Here is a 22,013-nt window from a genome sequence, read left to right on the forward strand (position 1 = left end):
AAAAAAAAAAAAAATCATCCACCGTTATCCAGTAAGCTTCACCCCAGAGATTCAGAGATGGTTCAACATATAAAAATCTGTAAATGTAATCCACCATATAAATAAACAAAAGACCATAAATCATCTCTGCTTTTCTGAAGGTCCTGAGTTCAAATGCTAGCAACCACATAAGGGCTCACAACCAACCATCTGTACAGCTACTGTGTGCTCATATATATAAAATAGATAAATAAATCTTTTAAAAAATTAATTTTTTAACCCATTGAATCAAAGAAAGGCGATTGTCTCTCATCTGGCAGCCATCCACTGCCATGGTCTTGTTGTCTAACCGCCTCCTAAATATTTATATTTACATAATGTATAAATCTGTGCTGGTCCCAACCTCGGTCAGAAAAGCTTCTGACTGCAGTGGGTAGTTAACGAGGAGGAAGCGCTGTCAGTCAGGGACTGACTGCTCAGCTGTGACTGGACCATCACCGTCAGTTTCCAGTCTGTTTTCTCTGGACTTGATGATGTTACCATCTGCTGTCATTTGTTCTTCTGCTTAGAAGATTCATCCAGAGAGACACTGTGCTCTCTTTCCAAGACTCTCTCTGTGGGAACTCCAGCCGACTGCCTCAGCAGGGCACCCCAGTTGATTTCTGATGTATTTTGTGGTGGTGGTGGTGGTGGTGGTGGTGACAGGGCTTCTCTCTGTAGCCTTGGCTGGCTTGGAACTCTCAATTTAGACTGCACAGGCCTCAGACACACAGAGACCTGCTTTTCTCTGCCTCCGAAGTAAGGAGACTAAAGATGTGCACCACCACATCCTAAGTTGACTGGATATTTTGAGCACCAAATCTGATGTTTTACTACCATCTATGGATCAATCTGCCTTTTACCTTGGCTTCCTGGACACCTAATAAAACTCATTCAAAACTAGAGGTATCACTATTATAGATTATTCTCTGTCAGTGTTTTGAGTTACTCGGACAGTTGAACGAAGAAAGACAGACAGGATGTATTTCAGGCTTCTCAGTAGTGGGGAGTCAGCCTCGGCAGGACTGAACCGCAAACCGGCTTTGCAGAGCCTCTTTACCGTTTACACAGAGACACTTCTAGCAAGTCAGTTTGTGCACACCAAACACGTCTTAGCTGATGCAGGAGTTGTCTGAAGGAGCCGACAAAAGACTTCCCGGTCTGCCAAGTATATCTCCTCTTGGGACTAAGTTATCCAAAGACTGAATCCTTCCAAAGGAACCCCATAAAACCTCAGATGCAATCACTGACTGTTTACAAAAGGCTACCTCTGAGCCCAGGAGCCATTATTCTGAGACTCATACCATACACCGCGGCTCTGCAAAAACTCTGCAACAGTCCTCTGGATCCAGCAGAAAAGGATAATCACATGAAAAAAAATCACAAAACCCTTAAACTCATGTAATGTTTAATTATTAAATTCATTCTTGTCATATAGCAAATTACAAAAATCAAACCATGAAACTTTTTGCTAAGTATTATGTTAACACTCATTGTGGTCTCCTACGTTGAAATTTAAACATATGTTGGGTTTACATGTTCTGCCTCAGTTATACTTCAGAGCCACCGGTACTGCCATAGATGTGCCAGTCTGGGTGCCAAAGGCCACGGTGGACCTGAAGATCTGCATGTATGACCGACTCTACCAGGACTCCATCACTGTCCACACAAGGTGAGCCCCACAGTGGCCAGTAGGAGTATCATGTCCAGAGCTGCCCAGTCTGATGGTCACCTTAGACTGTCCAGGACTAGGCAGCTGATTAGGCTATGGACCTTGGAGAAAGTAACCCTAACTATCCCGGAGATCCTGGTGTTGTCGAGTCACTGTAGAGGAACCCAGGGGAGTCAAGGGCAGAGACAGACATGACGTCAGAGGAAGGGACCGAGCTATGGAATGCCAGACACCTAAGGGGGGGGGGACTGGAGAGAGGGCTCAGTGGTTAAGAGCACTGACTGCTCTTCTAGAGGTCCTGAGTTCAAATCCCAGCAACCACATGGTGGCTCACAACCATCTGTGATGGAATCTGATGCCCTTTTCTGGTGTATTTGAAGACAGGTACAGTGTACTCATTCATATACATAAAATAAATAAATAATTCTTTAAAGAAAGAAAGAAAGAAAGAAAGAAAGAAAGAAAGAAAGAAAGAAAGAAAGAAAGAAAGAAAGAAAGAAAGAGAAAGAAAGAAAGAAAGAGAAGATTTTCCCCTGCAATCTCCACAAGGAACCAGTCCTACCTCATCTTGACCTTTAACCTAGCTAGTCCCCCTTTGGCCTCTGTCCTCTGAAATGCTCAGAGAGTTACTCGTAATGTGCTAGGTCTGAGTTTGTGGAAACCATTTCAGCAGCCATAACATACTTGCTGCACGCCCTGGGTACCAGGCAAGTGTCTCAAGTGCCCTCGAGGATATAGAACATAGTAGCATCGGGGAGAGCAGACGAGGCCCCACAGAAGACATCAGATGTTAGATTAGAAGTATTTTCCCTGAAGTACAACCCGAGAGAGAAGCATCCAAGGTTCCACGACTTCATCAGCTTTGGACCACTGGGCTCCAGACCAGAAGGCAGATGCTGTCTGCACCAAGCCCCAAGTCCCGTCACCCGTGGCAAGTGCCGCATATGACCTGGAAGAACCGCCCCCCCCCCACGGTTCCCACTAGGCTTTTTATTGTTTCATGAAGGTGAAGCTTGTGATGCCCCCCCCCCCAAATTCCTCCTTGGAAACCAGAGAGCCATAGGATGACAGTGTGCTGTCAGAGTCAGGGGGAACCTGTTGGATGGAGGAGTCTGGGGGAACCTGTTGGATGGAGAGGTCTGGGCCTTGGAAGAAGGGTTTGCTCTGTGTCAGGAATGGGTTGAACAGAGCTGTTGTGCATGTTAAGTGCTTCATGGTCATGTAACGAAGGAATCAAAAGGAATTTTTCATTCCTTTTGAATGAGGAATTTTATCATTCATACCCAAAGCAGCAGATAGTTGTCCATATAGTAATTTTTTTAAACCCACTATCATTTGTAATTTTGTTTGATATGGTAACTTTTACCTACATGAGTGTAGAGAGGTGTTGGTTCCTGAAGACCATTTTTGTGTTTGTCCAAGAACCAATGCTGGTTACTGTGTGCAGACAGTGGAGCTGACTGGCATACCTGGGAGAACCCCACGTAGCTGCTTTCCACGGTGCTGGGTCCTTTGCAGCATAAGCTCAAGAACTATGGTCAACTGTAATGGTAGATGCACATTAAAGGGCTTAGAGGCAGGTCAGAGGTCACCATACCGTGGTAACCATCTGGGCATGCATCCAAAGAGCAGGAAAGGGGCAGGCTTTGCCTGTGTCCACTTGGTCCTACCTTATGAATATTCTCAGAGTTATCTATGCAGTTGTAGGCCTTCCCTCAGTGTCCTTCATAACCTTCAGTGCCTATGGCATGACTTTACTCTTGCATCTTGATGACTGTGGACTCTGCTCTTGGGGCCATATCTGGGCAGAGATCTAGAATACCATGGGTTACAGGACATAGATAGCCATGAAGCAGACAAGGATCATTCTAGAAGACCCCTGAAGGTTCTATGACTATTATTGCTCATGATCCCCAGGCAAACCAGGGAGTAGTTCCCTGGGCCTCCCTCTCCTTTTCTTCCTTTAGCTAAGAAAGAATTGTACCTGTGAGAGCAAAAGGGGACTCCAGTAGTGGCAATTCTGGAATTTTGGGTTGTTAAAAAAAAAAGGTGCAGAAATATTATAAGAATGTTTTCATTTTAGTCCCAGGTGTGGGATATGAGGCTGCTTAAATTGTCCATAGCAGCTGACTATGATTTGCCTTGTGCTCTAGCAGAGGTGTGATTTTTGCCAGGGGCAGATTGTTTCAGTCATTGTGTGACATTTGGAAGTCTAGGGACTTTTCAGAAGATAAATAAATGTTAGTGCCCTGAGAAACCTGATGGGGTGTAGTTGTTGGTTGTTCACTATTGGTTGCTGTTAGTTATGGTTTGTTAAGCAGTCATGAACAGAAAAGAAAGAAGAAAAATAAATTTGATATACTGACAGCAAAGATCAAACTTGCCCCCAAGGAACTAGACACCCCTAATCTAACAGGTTGTCATCTAACAACACTCCACTCACTCACCTTTCTATCCCTTTCTCTCTCCTATCTAGTGTTAGGTGGTTGGAAGGGCAGGGAAAAAGAACCTGCAAAGTATCCAAAACCAGCTACAGACTCCCACAGGGAGCAAACCTGAGCTGCTCTCCCAAACTGCCTTAGAAGGGGATTTGGTGGGGCTGAAAAGACGGTGCTGGCTGCTCTCCCAGGGAACCCTGGTTCAGGTCCCAGCACCCACGTGGCAGCTCACAACTGTTTGTACCCCAGTTCCGGGGGGATCTGACACGTCATACCAATGCACATAAAATAAAATTAAATAAATTATTTTTAAAGGAGGAGCAGGGATTTGGCCACTGTCACTGACTTTGGTAGATACCTCATTTCAGGAAAGGGGGCGCAGAACTTCTATGGAGACACAAGTGGACCCTGATGACTAAGTATAGACATGTCTGCCTTCCTCTGTCTGGTTCTGGATTATAAATGTGTGCCAATCCAGTCACCATCACCAAACTTCCCGTAAAGAGTCCTGGGTGGGAAGAAGCAGGACCCTGGGGAGAAGCAGGGCCCTGGGGAGAAGCTATCCAGCAAACCCCTCCAGGCCTCTGCCCCCAGTAGCTGCCCTCCATGCTTCTTCACAAGAAGCACTCTAGCCTCTGAGCACTGAAATGAGTGTATCTCAACTGAAATATTTATATTTCTAAATTTTTCTCAAGTTGGGCATTTTGACAAGTGGCTATAATAAACTCTGTACTTAGGAGGCTGAGACAGGAAAGTTGTGAGTATAGTTCCGCTTGGACTACACAGTGAGACCATGTCTTTAAAAAAGGAGGGGGGGCAGAAAAATAGCTCAGCAGAAAGGTACTCACTAAGAAAGCCTGAACCCAGAGTTCAGTCCACAGAACCCACAAAAATCATAGGAAACAATTCTACAAAGGTGTTCTTTGGTCCTTACACATACAGTGAGTGTGAATGTGAGTGCATGCTCTCGCACGCACACACAACAATTTTTATTTAAAAAAATATTATAGTCAGGTATACACATGCCTTTAAAATCCCAGAACTTTGGATTTTGAAGGCAGAGGGAGGAGGATCTCTGTGAGTTCAAGGCCAGCGTGGTCTGTATAGCAAGTTCCAGGATTATATAAAGAGACTGTCTCAAATGTGTGTGCTTGGTGTCCACAGAGGTCAGAAGAGGGTATCAGATCCCCTGGGACTACAGGTGGACCCCTATGGATGGTTGTGAAACACCATGTGAGTGCTTGATCCTCTGCAAAAGCAGCAAATATTCTTTTTTTTCTTTTTTTTTTTTTTTTTCCCCCAAGACAGGGTTTCTCTGTGTAGCCCTGGCTGTCCTGGAACTCACTCTGTAGACCAAGCTGGCCTCGAACTCAGTAATCCGCCTGCCTCTGCCTCCCAAGTGCTGGGATTAAAGGCGTGTGCCACCACCGCCCAGCAGCTGCAAATATTCTTAACACTGAGCTAATTCTCTGGCTCAACAATATTTTTTTTTTAATTTAATCAAATTTCATTTCAAACAATGAATCCCTTAAAAAAGTGTTGAAGCTGATTTCAAGCCATCGGTGTGCTATGAGTGCTCAGAGTTATCATGTACACTGCCTACTGCACACCTGTTCTATCATTACAAATACCTTAATGAGTCAAAGTATTAAACACGCACAGTCACCCGTGACCTCTTGCAGATCAAAAGCAGCCCTGCGCCTAAAGTTTGAAGTCTGTAAGGAGCTGAGAGGCCACATAGAGCTTCTGCCAGAAACAGGGTACATCCAGGCCCAGTCCACCTACTCAGTACAGCTCAAGTTCCTGCCTCGGTGAGAACTAGGAAAGCCCTGGAGCGGTGGGAGGGGGTGGGGCAGGAGCATGATGGGAGGGGGTGGGGCCGGAGCATGATGGGAGGTGGGGGATGCTGGTCGCTGCTTCCAGGACCTGCCCCTGCTGGGATAAGAACCCCTGAACCTCCCTACACTGGCCCTGTCCTGGCTTCTGCTCAGATACAGCGAGATCCCTGTTCTTTGGGGATCTTCCTCTCTTCCTGCCGCTCCCTGAGGCTTTGCGTCTGGCCGGAGCGATTACTTGAACCTCTGTCCTGAAGCTCTATAAGGTGTTCCTGTCTCCCAGTTCTCCCTGCATCCTACTCTTCCAGAGCCCTTTTGATTCTTGCCCTTGAGATGCCCGCACAGCCGGTGTCCAGGCTGTTTTGAGAAATGGTGTGTCCTTTCTTTGGCTTCTGACTTTCCTCAGATGGACTTCAGCTTTTCTGGTGCGTTGGCAACCCAGAGTCCTGCTTTTCACTTTTGCTGCCCTATTGCCTTAAGCGACCCCTGGTTCCTGCCACCGAGCCTATTTTTCAGGGCTAAGATAGAGACCTGGCCTATTGCAGGTGTATACCACCCAACATTGTGTGTTTCCGTACTGGGGATCGAATCCAGAGCCATGCACTTTACCTACTGCTGAGATATATACCAGTTCCACGAGCACTCTGCTTTTAAAGTGATTTTGAGAGAGAATTTTAGGACTCCTTCAAATAATAGACTTCTTACAAGTTGATTGATTTTTGTCATTAAAACTTTTATTATTTTGGACTAAAGAGATGGCTTGCCTGACGACCTGAGTTCACTTACCAGAATCCACAAGAGAAGAGCGCTCAAACGCCTACAAGTTACCCCCTTACCTTGGCATATGAACAGCGATCCATGAGTTCCCCCGAAAAATAAAACCATGAAAACTTAATTTTATTGTAGAACTACAGCTGTACATATTTATGAGATAAAAATATGTCTTGATACACACAGGGAGTAGGGGGAAAGGGAATGATATGGCATAATTAAATTAAGCTCCCTTTTTTGGTACTTTTTTGAGACAGGATCTCACTGTGGAGACCAGGTTGGTCTCAGACACAAAGAGAATAACCTGCCTCTCCCACTAAAGTGCTGGAACTAAAGCCTAAACCATCACACCTGGCTAAGCCAAGCTAGTTAATTTTTAATTTTTTAAATTGAAAATAGATTCTTCTCTCATACAGTATATCCCGACCACAGTTGCCCCTCCCTCCACAGTTTCTCCTCCACTCCTCCTAGATCCCCTCCGCCTCCCCTCTCCCCAAGATCTCCCTCCATTTCCTGTCAGAAAGATGGCGCTTCCAAAAGACAGCAGCCAAACAAGCCAACCCAAGATACAATAAGATGAGGCAAAAAGCCCCCAGACTGCGGGTGGGCAGGGCAACCCAACAGGGGGAAGGAGTCTCAAGTGAAGGAGTCAGACAGAGGTGCACCCACTCTGCTGTGGGGTCCCACGGGAACACCAAGCGAAGCCACAACATACCCAGAGGACCTGATGCAGATTCCCCTGCCGGCCCTGAGCTTGCCATGGGACTCCTGCTCAGCCTCCTTGGTGGACCATTCAGTGGCAAGACGTTTCGTTTTTAAAGTTAGCATATGAAGAAATGGGTTTCCTTATGTTAGTTCATACATATGACATTATACTGACATATGATGTATATATGTTCTTACTCGCCCTTGTCCTTCCATTTTAGAAAAGTTTTATTGTACAAAATATAAACAGGAAAAGTATATTCAAATGGATCCTACCTCTTGCAGACAATCCCTCCCAGAAGATGCAAGGAAGTATTTTGACCCGGCCAGTCGAGTTCTGGAGGCTCCAATGACCATCCGGGTAGCTGACCAGGTCTGTACAGGACACTTTCTGGGACTGTCTCCAGGGACCAGGTGGCTGCTGTGGGAGGCCAAACCCTGTACCCCCAGTGACAATACCTACACACACAGAACCCTGATTTCAGAACCTGTCCTCATTTCCCAGCTGATGATGCCCAGTGGCCTGACAGGCAACTTTGCCATCTAGTCCACACAACTCTTACATAGTATGAAACAAAGAGGAGCATGTGTGGGTTGGCAAGACGCCCGGGTCCAAGCGTGCTGATTCAAATACTTCACTCACATATGCACACAAGAAACATGCCTGCATAACTAAATAGGGATACACACATGAATGCACCACACACACATAGATACACATGTTCTGCTCTCATCAACAGGGCTCCACATACATGTGTGCTTACAAACTACTCATGCACATATAGTCACACGCACTCACTGCCACAACTGATCCTTTACACTGCGGCCAGCCCTCCTCTAACCTTCACCGTGGATCTCTGGCCCATTCACTGGCTAACACTGAGGAGTGGGCTGCTTGAGGAAGTCATGTTCCGGAAATAGAATGCTGTTGGCCACAAGAGGGCAGCCTTTATTATCTTGGGGCTTTTGCATAAAGCTTCCAGTGGCTGGGCACATTCTTTGCCTTCTGAACCTCAGATCAAACCAGTGAAGTTCACTGTGCAAGCCATTGTCACCACCTCAGACTTGGAAATCAACCCCTCAGAAATAAACTTTGGCTATTGCACCATCTATGAGGCCATCAGGGCGGAGATCTGCCTCAGCAACCTCTCACTGCTGCCCCAGGAGTTCGGGTTCGTTGGACTTCCCAAGGTACCTGCTGTGGTCAGCCCTGGGGATATGGGGTGGGACATACATAACAGCTGACCTCCGGGTCCAGGCATCAGCAACTCTGTCGCCCTCTGTTCCTCCCAGCTGACCCTCTCCTTGTCCAGGAGGGAAAGGCCTCCTCCCTGACCTCTCATTTTTTGGCTGTAAGGTACACCCAAAAGAGCTGCAGACTTCCAAAACTTAACCTGACCAAGCCCCACAGGGCAGTCCAAAAGGATGTCCAGGTCTGGTTGCCATCAGCCTAAGGAGCTAGGCTGTCCCCTACCCATTCCCACACTCAGCTCACTTTAACCTCACACTCAGTAAGGGTGAGCACTCACTCACGCATGTGCACTCGTGTGTGCACACGTGTATACACACATACACACACACACACCCCTCTCTTGTACCCTCCATGTGTGCTCCAAAACTAGCATGTTCACATCTCCCTCCCCTCACAGGGTACGCCATTTCTGACCATCTACTCTACAGAGCACGGCTTTTATTTTTTTACTCTAATGTGTTCCCACTTTCCAGTATGTGGACATCCAGCCCAATGATGGGTTTGGGACGATCTTGCCACTGGAAACTTTGCATCTCGATGTGATCTTCCAGCCCATCAAGGCCAAGGAATACAAATTTGAGCTGGTCTGCAAATCTGAGATAAACCGGTAAGCCTGCTAGACAAGAGGGGCACGTGACCTGTGCCTTGCTTTCCACTGCTCCTCTCTTCAGATCGCACTAGGCTGACCTCAGAGCTGGAATAGACAGTGCTGGTGGCCAACAGGAGGCCAGGACCCAGGAAAAGATAGGTTTTGGGTTCCCATGACCTTTGACTTTGTATGTTCACAAAGTCACATACCCTTTTTTACCCTTGTATGTGAGGAGAGAAGGAAATGTTTATCTACTAAACGTGAGTGTTGTGAACATGAGTGTGTGTGTGTGTACACTGTGAAAAGTTCTTGGTATAAGTATTCACTCACTAGTCACTGTCAAGGCTTTCCCGGGTTTCTGTTAGAAGGTCTGATGTTATTACAGTGTTTTGGCCTTTGTAAGTTGGTACCTTGGGCATAGCTTGGTAGAGTTCTTGCTTCACATGCTAGAGGCCCCAATGAAGCAGGTATTTAAATTATAATACCAGCACATGGGAGGCAGAGGCAGGAGAGTAAAAGTGAGGTCATCTTTGGCCATGTAATGTGATCAGGGCCAGCTTGGGCTACAAAAAGAAATGTTTCAAAAACCCCAAAACAAAAAAGACTTAAGATTTAAGAGGAGTCAGAGAGATGGCACAGCAGTTAAAAGCACTCACTGCTTTTTGCAGAGAACCCCAGTTCAATTTCCATCATCCACATGGTGGCTCACAATCATCTGTAACTCCAGTTCTAGGTAACTGTGCCCTCTCTGGATTCCTCAGACTCCTGTACACACATGGTACACATAAACTCATACAGTTGAACATGTTCATTCGCATATACACATAATTTTTTTTTGTTTTTTTGAGAAAGGGTTTCTCTGTGTAGCCCTGCCTGTCCTGGAACTCACTCTGTAGACCAGGCTGGCCTTGAACTCAGATATCTGCCTGCCTCTGCTGGGATTAAAGGCAAGTGTCACACATAAAGTTTTTTAAACAAAATTTTAATTTAAAGATTGGAGCCAGGTGCAATGAAGCATACCTTTAATTCCGGCCCTCAGCAAGCAGATCTCTGTGAGTTTGAGACCATCCAGGTCTATATCGTGAATTTCTGGACAGCCAAGGCTATACACTGAGATCCTGTTTCAAAAACAAAACAAAAAAGGTTTAAGGGCTGTGAGGATGTCAAACTGGGAGACAGAGACAGTAAAATCCTCGTAAAAACCCAAGGACCAGCTAGCCTGACATGCATGGCAGTGAACAACAAAAAGACAGAGCCTTGGGCTAGTGAGATGAACCAATGGGAGAAGGCACTTGCCTGGGAATCTGATAGATGGAGAGAACTGGCCTCCACACGCATCACACACATGTTATCACAGATGCATCCCACACATGTCCTCACAGATGCATCACACACATGTCCTCACAGATGCATCACACACATGTCCTCACAGATGCATCACACAACATGTCCTCACAGATGCATCACACACATGTCCTCACAGATGTATCACACACACACAAAGTAAATATAAAGGAGATTTTTAAATAAGAGAGAGAAGAGAGAAGAGAGAGAGAGAGAGAGAGAGAGAGAGAGAGAGAGAGAGAGAGAGAGAGAGATGGCTAGGCATAGTGTCATGAGCCATTAATCCCAGCACTTGGGAAGCAGAGGCAGGCAGATCTCTATGAGTTCAAAGCCAGATCTCTATGAGTTCAAAGCCAGCCTGGTCTAAAAAGGGAGTTCCAGGACAGCCAGAGCTATACAGAGAAACCCTGTCTCAAACAAACAAACAGACACACAGACAAACAAACAAACAGACAGATAGAGACCCTACCTCAAACCAAGGCAAAAGGCAAGAAGCAACTTTCAAAGTTGTCCTCTGGCTTCCATCCTTGCACTATAGCACATGCAAGCACACACTTACACACATAATATACATATATCATATCTACACATATGTATATGCATTATACACACACACACACACACAAAATGAAGAAAAAATATTTGGGATTTTTAACTCAGGTAGATTCCAGTAAATTTTTACATTTTATATTTAGTTATTACCATACTTTACACATTTATTCAGTTAAGTATTAATAATGATTTCTCTTTCCCCCAGAAGATATAAACTTATATATTTGAATATATGACCATCTGAACATATTTTATACATGGTTTGTATGCACAATTGTGTACCTGTGTGGGCATGCGTGCATGTGTGTGTGTGTGTGCCTGTGGAGGTCAGAGAGCCTTGGGTGTGGCACATTTCACTATCTCTTTGTGACAAATTTTCTCCCTGGCCAAGAACTTTATGAAGTAGGCCAGGCTAGCTAGCTAGCACACTTCCAAAAAGCTTTCCGTTTTTCCCTCCTATCTCACAGTTGCTAGGATTATAAGTATGTGCTCAAATCGTCTTGTGGGTTCTAAGGGTTAGGAGCTCTAAGGGTCTATTTATTTACCAGACAAGTGATCTACCAACACAGCCATCTCCCCAGCCCCAGAGCACACTTGTGTTATAGATGAGAGTTTGTTTGGTAATCCATGTCCTGGTTTAAAGCATTAAAAATGCATGTAATGGGGCTGGAGAGATGGCTCAGCAGTTAAAAGTCCTGGTTGCTCTTTTAAGGGACCAGGGTTCAATTTCCACCACCCATAAGGCGGCACACAATGGTCTATAACCCCAATCCCAGGGGACCTTATGCCTTCTTTGACCACTGAAAGCATGTAGTGCATAGACATGCGGCAAAATGGCCACTCACATAAATTTAAAACAACACATGTAACAAGCACCGTGTGCACCTGAACAGTCAAGCTCCGTCTTAACTGGCACAAGGACTTAGATTCAATCCTCAGCATAGAAAACAGGTGCAATTAAGATAGAAGTCGACGAGGAACAAGGCCCTGGTGGCTCATGCTTTTAACCCCAGCGCTCAGAAGGCAGAGGCAGAGGTAAGTGGATCCCTGAATTCCAGGCAGAGCTACACAGAGAAACCCTGTCTCAAGAAAACAAAACAAAACAAAACCAAAAAGTTGTCTGGGAGAGCATGTAGAAGTTCAGGGGAAATATAGAATGTAAAATTTGCAGTGGTTAAAGTGACGACCTGGGCTGGTAAGATGGCTCAGTGGGTAAGAGCACCCGACTGCTCTTCCGAAAGTCCGGAGTTCAAATCCCAGCAACCACATGGTGACTCATAACCATCCGTAACAAGATCTGACGCCCTCTTCTGGAGTGTCTGAAGACAGCTACAGTGTACTTACATATAATAAATAAATAAATCTTTAAAACAAAATGTTAAAGTGACGACCTGTCTGGGGCAAGGAATGCAGCTCAGTTGGTAGATAGAGCACTTGCCTAGCATGTGCAAAATCCTGAACTCAATGCCCATCACCCCGCAGAAGAGACATGGCGAAACAGTCCTGTTATCCCAGCACTCCGCAGGTAAAGAAAGGAGGACCTTTAATTGTCAATAAATATTTAATATAATAAGCCAGGAATCAACCCTTTGTACGACTTTTTTTCTTAAAATTTTTATTTTTTTTTATTTACATATATGTGGGCTACTTGAAATAACTTTATAGCTGGTATCACCACAACATGAAGAGCTTTATTAAACGGTCACAGTGTTGGGAAGGTTGATGGACACTGGTCTGCCCGTCTCTCCATCCTTGAAATCACTTTTGTTTTGTTTTTGTTTTGTTTTGTTGTTTTGAGACAGGGTTTCTCTGTGTAGCCCTGGCTGTCCTGGAACTCACTCTGTAGACCAGGCTGGCCTCAAACTCAGAAATTCGCCTGCCTCTGCCTCCCAAGTGGCATGCACCACCACACCCAGCGAAATCACTTATTTTTAAAGCAACTTACAGATTTTTATTTTGTTTATATAATTTTGCTTACACTTTTTTTTAGCCATCCACCAAAAATACATATCAGTCAACATCTTTTTTCCAAATTTATTAATCAGGTGGTAAATAACTGTGATAATTAATTGCAGGAATAAGTCCCGGGTAACCTGTCCGTCATAGTTAGCATGTGGGGAGCTATGTGTCTTTACACCCAGGGCTGCAGAGGGGCCACAGGTGCCATGGCACAGGATGAACACCGTCCGCACTGGTGGCTTTCAGGTGCTTCAAGGTGTCTTGCCAAGCAGTAGGTGTCCACCCACCCTTGGAGCTGTCCCACTACCAGATCAAGTTCTCCGCCACATCCCTGTATGACACCTCTGTCTCCACACTGTATGTGATCAACTCCCACCTGAGCATGATGAACAAGATGATCCACTCCTTGCCTCGGATTGGCTCAGAGGAAGCCACCCCAGTGGGACCAACATCCTTTGAGTTCTTGGTGCCTCCTAATTCACCTATCACCATCTCCCCATCTGTGGGGACTGTGTTACCAGGAAAGGTGAGCATGGACCCCACTGACAGGCCAGGAGGTGGGGCTTCCCGGCCTTCCTCCCAGGGCTCCTGGCTTGGCCAGGAACTTATTCCTGCACTCTTTCCAGAGATGTGTCCCATGGAAACTTGCTGCAGAGGGGTAGGGCTCCCTGCTCCCTGGTTCATTTCTTACTCTAGTCTGGTGAGGTTCTGATCCATTCAGGACTCTGTTCTCAGCCCCTCCAGTTAACAGATCCCCAACACACATAGCCTAAAGTCCATTCCAGCCTACAGTCATCAGGGAAAACCTTCCTGGAAGGCATATCAGGTTAAAATCTCAAAATCAAATTACCTTAAGAAAAATGCAGCCAGGCTCAGTGAAGCAGGTGGATCTCTGAGTCTGAGGCTAGTCTGGTCTACAGACAGAGATCCATAGAAGTCAGGGCTACACAGAAAGACTCTGTCTTGTCGTCTTGGGGAAAAAATGGAGAGGGGGGAGGGGGAGGGGGGAAGGCAGGGAGAGGGAGAGGGAGAGGGAGAGGGAGAGGGAGAGAGACAGAGACAGAGACAGAGACAGAGACAGAGACAGAGAGAGACAGAGAGAGGAGAGAGAGAACCATGAATGAAAGGAGAGAGCTATACCAGCCAGGCCACCCCTGCCCTCTGGGCTTCCGTCTGGGTGACAATCTGAGTGTCTCTTTGCAGAGGTGTTTGATCCAGGTGGCCTTTCAGCCTGTTCTGCCAAAGGAGGTAATCTATGAGGAAGCCTCTCAGATCCTGAACAAGGAAATGGAGACTAAGCCTGTGGTGCGTGAAGTATTTTAGGGGAGGTGCATAGTGGCCATAGGGGAGGGGCATGAGGAAAGAAGAAAGGGGCGCCAGCAGAGGGAAGGGGGTGCAGATGTGTGGGCCCCTGGCACTTGGGACTGCAGCCTGTCCTAAGGATAGCCCCTATGACAGAAGAACAAGGCAGGCTTTCCTGGCACTGTGCTTTAAGCTGTTTCCATGCGAGGTAAAATGTTGTTTTGCAAGACCTCTCTCTCTCCTGGAAGCACCACCAGGCAGTGGGAGACAAGGCTGGCCCTAAGGGCGGCTGAGGTTTTAACCAAAGCGAGACTGGGATAAAAACACAGCAAGGGTAACCTCCTCACCAAGGCTAACATAGAAACCACCTTGGGAAGGCAGCCTTGAAACAGAAGCCGAGCCTCACCCAGTGTAAAGCACAGGCTTTGAGTGCTACAGCCAGCCTAGGGAGTTGTGAAGCCAGTGGCTGTGGGCTTAGCCTTCTGCCACACCGTGGCCTCTGTCTTTATAGTACACACACAACATTGTGACCCCTGATGAGGCAGTAAGGTACAAGAGAGTGGTCGGCTGGAGGACACTAAGGACCCTAGCCGTACAGATTTCTTACCTGTCTATGGCTTGGTGTCTCTGAAGTTCAGACATTTCAGGCCGTGAACTTGTCTCTGTGCTGGGTCCTCCCAGGTGGCCCTGGATGCTTACAGTGTCAATCCCCTGTCACACCTATTGTCAGACTCCCTTGAGAACCTGTTGATCTGAGGACTCCATTTACTCCAAACTTGAACTGGTGGCTCCTGCCACTCAGCAAGCAGTCAGACCAAGCCAGCTAGGCCAGGCCTCAGAGGAACCTGTGGTAGGGGAGCAGTTACAGAGCCTGCTCTGTAGAGGACTGAGCCCCTGGGGCAGCCCTACAGCATTTGCTCCTGCTTACAGTACCAGAAGGAGACAGTGCAAAGGAAAGAACTTTGGAAACAGTCCTTGTCTGTGGTCCGGGTTCACAACCGGGAGCGACCAACCCGGGTCTCCACTCCCCAAGCTACAGAGCTGCAGAGGCCAGTGATCAATTCCAGGTAGGATGAAGGGGTCTTCTCAATCTACATTCCACCCATCATATCCATGCCCCCACCCACCTCCCAATCCCGACCCCTGCTCAGATGAGACTTCCTTGTTCAATAGAGGATTTCCCCAAGCTACAGAGCTGCAGAGGCCAGTGATCAANTCCAGGTAGGATGAAGGGGTCTTCTCAATCTACATTCCACCCATCATATCCATGCCCCCACCCACCTCCCAATCCCGACCCCTGCTCAGATGAGACTTCCTTGTTCAATAGAGGATTTCCCCAAGCTACAGAGCTGCAGAGGCCAGTGATCAANTCCAGGTAGGATGAAGGGGTCTTCTCAATCTACATTCCACCCATCATATCCATGCCCCCACCCACCTCCCAATCCCGACCCCTGCTCAGATGAGACTTCCTTGTTCAACAGAGGATTTCCCACACGTTGCAATGGAGCAAAGCAACTTCACTGGCCTATGTATCTGCAGGACTAGCAGGCTTCAGACATAGCTGGACCCACGGCTCTTCTTGCTAGGCAACTGCTCCTTGGCTGTTCCTGTGGACCTTGTGTCCCCCTGAACAGACTACTCCATGGTCTGACTGTTGCCTTCCCAATAAACAAATGAGCCCAAGCAAGCTCTGATGGGTTGGGCCCCTTGCCAGCCCAGAAATTGTCCCTGTGGACCCAGGAATATGGCTCAGTAGTGACAAAACCATTTACTCACTCTCTCTGGAGAGCCAGGGTCTGCAGTGGGGAAGAAGTTCCCTACAGGAGCCAAAGAAGAGTAGGAAGGCTACCCTATCAGATAAAACTGGTATGGCCACCACCATCTGGGACCAATGGTGGCTTCAAGTTACGCCTCTTTTTTTTTTAATTTATTTATTTATCTATTTATTTATTATATGTAAGTACACTGTAGCTGTCTTCAGACACTCCAGAAGAGGGAGTTGAATCTTGTTACGGATGGTTATGAGCCACCATGTGGTTGCTGGGATTTGAACTCCAGACCTTCGGAAGAGCAGTCGGGTGCTCTTACCCACTGAGCCATCTCACCAGCCCCAAGTTATGCCTCTTAATACATGCCTCTGAGCCCAAGCCCTAGAGAGTAGGCATACAGATCCCAGATGTGGAAGGCCTGGTCCCACACTGTATCCCAGGGGCACATCCTGAGAGGTCATGGTACACACACTGTATCCCGGAGCACATCCTGAGAGGTCGTGGGACACACAGTGTATCCTGGGGCGCATCCTGAGAGGTCGTGGGACACGCACTGTATCCCGGGGCACATCCTGATAGATCATGGGGACACGCACTGTATCCCAGGGCACATCCTGAGAGGTTGTGGGACATGCACTAATGTGCTTTCTTGCCTCCTTCCAGTTCCACTGAGTTCCAGATTGCACAAGCCACCTTGTCCAAAGCCTTCCAGGGGAAGTTTGACAGGTTTGTGATCCCCTGTGTTGTTGCCAGTGGTGACATCAAAGACAGGAAGACAGCGGAATCTCTGAGCTTCAGGTGTGGGGTTCTTGAGCCAGGGCAGGGTGTGGTTGGCCATAAACCAATTGTCCCTCCTCTACTGCTGGTCAGATCTGAGGCCCGAGGGACAGTGGGTCACCCTAATCTGCCCTTGTCTGTCCTTATCCTGGCTCTAGCCCCCATAATACTCTATATCTGGAGCTGTGGTGCCCAGCAGTGGCTCCATTTATTGTGGTGACATCCCACAAAGGCAAGACTGACTTTAACTTCGGGGATATTGCTGTGGGTAAGTCCTGATGTATACTGACAGCCCTCACTCCCTAGAGCACAGCTTCCACCCTGGGTACTGGGGCTGCTCCAGCTACCGTCTGCTTCCTGACCTTGCTGTTGAGTGAGGTGCCCCTTGGGGCCAAGAAGCTATTACCTGACTCTTTGCCGAATTTCAGGGCATCGAAGCATAAAGAAGATCACCCTCCAGAACATTTGCAATGAGGACCTTACTGTATCCTTACCCATACCCAGCGAGCCAGCTTCCAGAGCTCGGGGTGGGAGTGAGGTGTGTAGCAGAGCCTGCAAAAGGTTATCTTCATCCTTGATAATCCTCAGCTGGAGTACTCAGTGTTGAACCCCAACGGCCCCTTCGTCAGGCTAAACCCTTTCAACAAGCTGTGCTCTGGTGAGACACAAACCCTGGTGCTGTCCTTCTCACCTCATGAGAACATATTGGTGAGTGCAGCCCCCAGGGATGAATGGGCAATGCTGATGCCCTGGGATCGATGGATCACAGCCACATTTCAGGACCATGGTGTGACCTAGGGGAGGGAGGGGGAGACCACTGTGCTCTCAGGCCCAGATGATCAGCTGCAGCCTGGGAGCAGCCTGTGCTCCAGACTCCAGCTCTTGCCAAGTCTGGAGGCAGAGATCTCAGGCTATCTCCATAGCACAGTGCTACCAGCCAGCCGCTCACGAGTAGAGCTCCCACGTTTGCTCTTTGCTAAAGGACATGATCTCCTTAGGCTCAAGAAACTCTGGACATCATCACCAAGAGAGGCACTCTCAGTCTCACCCTCTTTGGCATGGGTGTGGCATCCATGATTACATGCTCCATTGACGGCAACGTCCTCAACATGGGCTATGTGCTTGCCAGAGAATCTGTCTCAACAAACTTTAAGGTGAATTAAGCCTTTGTCTTGGCCCAGCTTCCTGGAAAAGGATTTTCTTGGATGTAGTGAGCTCTGCACTTGGAAGCTCCCAGCTGGTTGGGGAGTCACTGGAGTCACAGACTGTCCCCCTCAAGTGCTCTGTTCCCAAGAGGCTGTCGTTTCTGATGCTTCTCAAAGAGGGTATCAAGGGAGGGGAAGAGACCAGATGAGGACACGGTCCAGTCAACAGCTGACGGGCACAACGCTGGCCACACAGCTGGGCAGGGAAGCAGGCTGCCAGCCTGAGAAAAGGAGCAGGGTGAGGGGAATGACTGAATGCCGAGAGTCCTAAACAACTGCTATTGTGGCTACGGTTAGAAATGCCGCCCGGTCCTGATCAGAGATCCAACAGCTGGCAGCCTAGTCACGGGCACGAGGGCAGCCCGCGGTATGCTAGTCGGGTGACATCTTGCTCTTACAGCTTCAGAATGAATCCTCGCTTCCCATTAAGTTCTGGGTGCATCTGGAGAGCCTCTCCAAAAAAAAGACTGAGACCTACCAGCAGCTACCAAAGTTTATTACCTCCCATGAGCAGAGGACAGAAATAGTTGGTGAGCTAACTAATGCGCTCCTAGGAACCACAGGGTTACAGTTCCATGAGGAACTGAGGGTGGTGTTTGGAGTGGAGTGGGTCAAGACAGATCATGGAGAGGCTGGGCAGAGCGGGGAGTGGAGGGGTCTGAGCTCAGTGGAGGAAGAGGGTAATGCTGACTGTGACTGCTGTCCCACCCCCAGGCACACAGAACTACAATGGCCAGAGCGTGTTCAGTATTGTGCCAGTTGAGGGCCTCATGTTCCCTGGGAAGGCTCAAGAGTTTACCGTCACCTTCAGTCCGGACCACGAGAGCCTCTTCTTCTCTGACCTGCTCCAAGTGGTGCTCTTTGAAAAGGTGGAACTCAGAGCTGGGCCCCCGGAGATTCCACCCCAGCCTGGGAGGGATCCATATGGGTCCCTTATCTGGCCCTTTATGTTGGGGGCTGCCAGTTAGAGACCAGCATCCCTGGTTCTCCAGGCCCCACCCATGCCTAAACCAGCCTCAGTTCTCAACTGTCAAGCTTCAGGGCAGGCTGCTATACTTCTTGTCCCCCAGAAAGTCTCCCACCAGATCCTCCTGAAGGGTGCTGCCCGCGAGCACATGATGTTTGTGGAGGGGGGAGACCCACTGGAGGTGCCTGTGGAGTCCCTGGCAGTAGTCACCACTTTTGACCCAGAGCATAAAGAAGGTGAGCCCCCACTGTGTGAATTCTGGCTCGGAGGAAGGGGAGGCAGGGGTAACTTACCTTAGAGATCAGTGACAAGGCTCTCCAGAACTCTGAGCCAGCTAGTGGAGAAGGGCAGATAGAATCTCGGACCATCAGTCCCAGAGCCAAGAGGACTGCTCTGTAGGGTGCCAGGTCTCCAGGCTCACCCTCCACCTCTGTTGTGCTGCCCTGAACAATTCCTCTCACCCTCAGGCCATACCCTTCCTCTAGACACTTTTCAGCTAGATTCTCCCTCTCCAGAAACTGAGGAGCTGAAGCCCATCCTGGTGACCTTGAACTATGTCCAGTTGGACACAGACACAACAACCTTGCCTGCCACCCGAGAGCTGCATGTGGGCTGTATCCGGACCACACAGCCATCACCAAGGAAGGTGATCACAACCCTAGCTCTAGCTAAACCCCACAAGCCTCCCTGACCTCCCCTGGCCTTGTACCTCGCTGGCCTTGTACCTCGCTGGCCTTGTACCTCCCTGGCCTTGTACCTCGCTGGTCTTGTACCTCACTGGCCCTGGCCTTGTACCTCACTGGCCTTGTACCTCCCTGTCCTTGTACCTCACTAGCCCTGGCCTTGTACCTCCCTGTTCTTGTACCTCACTAGCCCTGGCCTTGTACCTCACTGGCCTTGTACCTCGCTGGCCTTGTATAGGATTTTTGCAGCAGATGTGGGGTGGCGACTTCCCCCACCCCCAGTGAGAGCTGAGGGGTAGGTAAAGCAGGGTCCCCTAACCCCTTTAGTCCTACTACCTCCTGGGAGTCCCTGACCCTCTAACCTCCAGTAGTATCAATGCCTCACACAGACTGTGGAGTTTAGCCTGGACGGTGTATCATGGCTTCAGCACAAGGGCTTCTCCATTGAGCCCTCCAGGGGTTCTGTGGAGCGTGGCCAGACTAAGACCATCAACATCTCCTGGGTACCACCTGCTGACTTTGATGTAGGTGTTGGGACCCCAGGCTGGGCAGGGAGGGGTAGCTATAACAGACCTGTGAGCTGAAGTAGGCACGACATTGGGAAAGAACAGATTTGTCTGGAAAGTCTAAGGATTCTTCTTCTTCTTCCAGCCAGACCACCCACTCATGGTGTCAACTGTGTTGCAGCTCCGGGGAGATGTAAAGGAAACCTACAAAGTCACCTTTGTAGCCCACGTGGTCACTGGGCTCTGATGACACAGGAAATGGCAGAGCCTCCTGGACTCTCCTATCCACTCTTGAACCCCTTCCCAAGCTGTGAGCCAAGCCAACCCATTCCCCTAGGCCTGGGACCTGGCCATCCCCTGCTGGGCAGGTTCAAGTGAACAGTCCCAGAGCCAGAGCTTCCAGCCCTACAGACATAGCTAATTCCTTCTGCCCTGTGAGCAGTCTAAGACCACCCCCCCACACACACACCAAGAAATACTAATCCATCCAACTTACCACACGCACACACACACACACACACACACACACACACACACGCACACACAGCCTGCTCCTAAATGCACCATCCCCACCCGCAGACCCCAAACCCATCAGCACCTCCCCAGGCTTCAGAGATCCCAGGAGATCTCAACATAGGCCTTTCAATAAACTCTGAGAACCAACACGTGGGCCTGCAGTGTGGGGCCTAAGCACAGAGTTAGGAGGATGGGGAGCCTGAAGGAAATCTGACCCATACGCTCCTCATATAACCCAACCCATTAAAACAGTGTTCTGGCTAGTATGAACCTCCCAGAGAGTGGGATCTTGCCAGATATCTAGAGGATGTTCACCCTGCCCCAAACCCTGGAAGACCCCTCCAGATCCATATCCTTGAGGGTAACAGTAGGCAGCATAGGATGCTGGGGGTTGCAGAGCCAGGGTTGAGCCTGGTTCAGACCTAGAAAGGTACAGGGGGGAGTAAGAGGGGGGCAAGAGGTTCCAAAGTCCAGAAAAGGTCCCTTAAGCCTCTCAACTCCTCCCAAGTCTCAGGAACCCAGATGACCCCAAGCAAGAGGTGAGCCCGGTGTGAAGCGGGGCCCAGCCCGTGAGCTTGAGCTCATAGTTCTCTGAAAAGGCTCCAGCACTGCAGCAGCTCTTCCCTCTGAAGTACAGCTTGTGGAAAGCTTTCTCTCAGAGTGCATCCAGCCTGCCTGCCTGGCTTGCCTACCTGTGCAGCGTACGGACTTTGCCACCCAACGGGGACAAGCTACGGAGAGAGCCTTTCCAGCCTTCCTGGGCCCCTCAGGGGATGGGGGTGATGACATCTATCTGGGTGCTCTGCTGAACACTGTTCCCACGAAAGCCCTTAGTGCCCCTGATGCCTTGAAGCCTGACATGGCCCTTAACTGAGCCAGCCACATCTCTCTTAAAAGCAGCATTTTGCAGGAATCCTGCTCGTCGACCTTGGAGGTAGCAGGCCCAGGCCTTTGGCTTCCCTGACGGGAGCTGACCACTCATGACCTCAAACCTTTGACATGATCCCAGGCCAGATGAGTGGACAAGTCAGGGCCAATAGACCGGACTGGGACTCACAAGCTCATGCTCTAGCAAAAGCACTACCCTAGGCAGGCCACTTCCTTCTGATCCCAGACCTGGTTATACTGATCCAGGTCCTCTGCAAGAGCAGAG

The 22,013-nt window shown here is 48.7% G+C and overlaps 1 protein-coding gene across 1 annotated transcript in view; it reads left to right on the plus strand.

Annotated features, from left to right (window-relative positions):
• The window catches only part of Cfap74 (cilia and flagella associated protein 74), a 61,627-nt gene extending 41,036 nt beyond the window's left edge, over positions 1 to 20,591 (plus strand). The window contains exons 20-38 of the mRNA XM_029540404.1: positions 1,569 to 1,690; positions 5,811 to 5,939; positions 7,725 to 7,812; positions 8,457 to 8,630; positions 9,165 to 9,298; positions 13,382 to 13,661; positions 14,339 to 14,440; positions 15,368 to 15,504; positions 16,870 to 17,004; positions 17,142 to 17,251; positions 17,412 to 17,467; positions 17,572 to 17,691; positions 17,982 to 18,137; positions 18,589 to 18,718; positions 18,903 to 19,057; positions 19,259 to 19,391; positions 19,671 to 19,801; positions 20,228 to 20,362; positions 20,490 to 20,591. Coding sequence (XP_029396264.1) covers positions 1,569 to 1,690; positions 5,811 to 5,939; positions 7,725 to 7,812; positions 8,457 to 8,630; positions 9,165 to 9,298; positions 13,382 to 13,661; positions 14,339 to 14,440; positions 15,368 to 15,504; positions 16,870 to 17,004; positions 17,142 to 17,251; positions 17,412 to 17,467; positions 17,572 to 17,691; positions 17,982 to 18,137; positions 18,589 to 18,718; positions 18,903 to 19,057; positions 19,259 to 19,391; positions 19,671 to 19,801; positions 20,228 to 20,362; positions 20,490 to 20,591 — 2,529 coding nt within the window. The remainder of the gene's footprint in view (positions 1 to 1,568; positions 1,691 to 5,810; positions 5,940 to 7,724; positions 7,813 to 8,456; positions 8,631 to 9,164; positions 9,299 to 13,381; positions 13,662 to 14,338; positions 14,441 to 15,367; positions 15,505 to 16,869; positions 17,005 to 17,141; positions 17,252 to 17,411; positions 17,468 to 17,571; positions 17,692 to 17,981; positions 18,138 to 18,588; positions 18,719 to 18,902; positions 19,058 to 19,258; positions 19,392 to 19,670; positions 19,802 to 20,227; positions 20,363 to 20,489) is intronic.
• Positions 20,592 to 22,013: the final 1,422 nt, after the last annotated feature.

Source organism: Mus pahari, chromosome 6, assembly GCF_900095145.1.
Source record: "Mus pahari chromosome 6, PAHARI_EIJ_v1.1, whole genome shotgun sequence".
Lineage (NCBI taxonomy): Eukaryota > Metazoa > Chordata > Mammalia > Rodentia > Muridae > Mus > Mus pahari.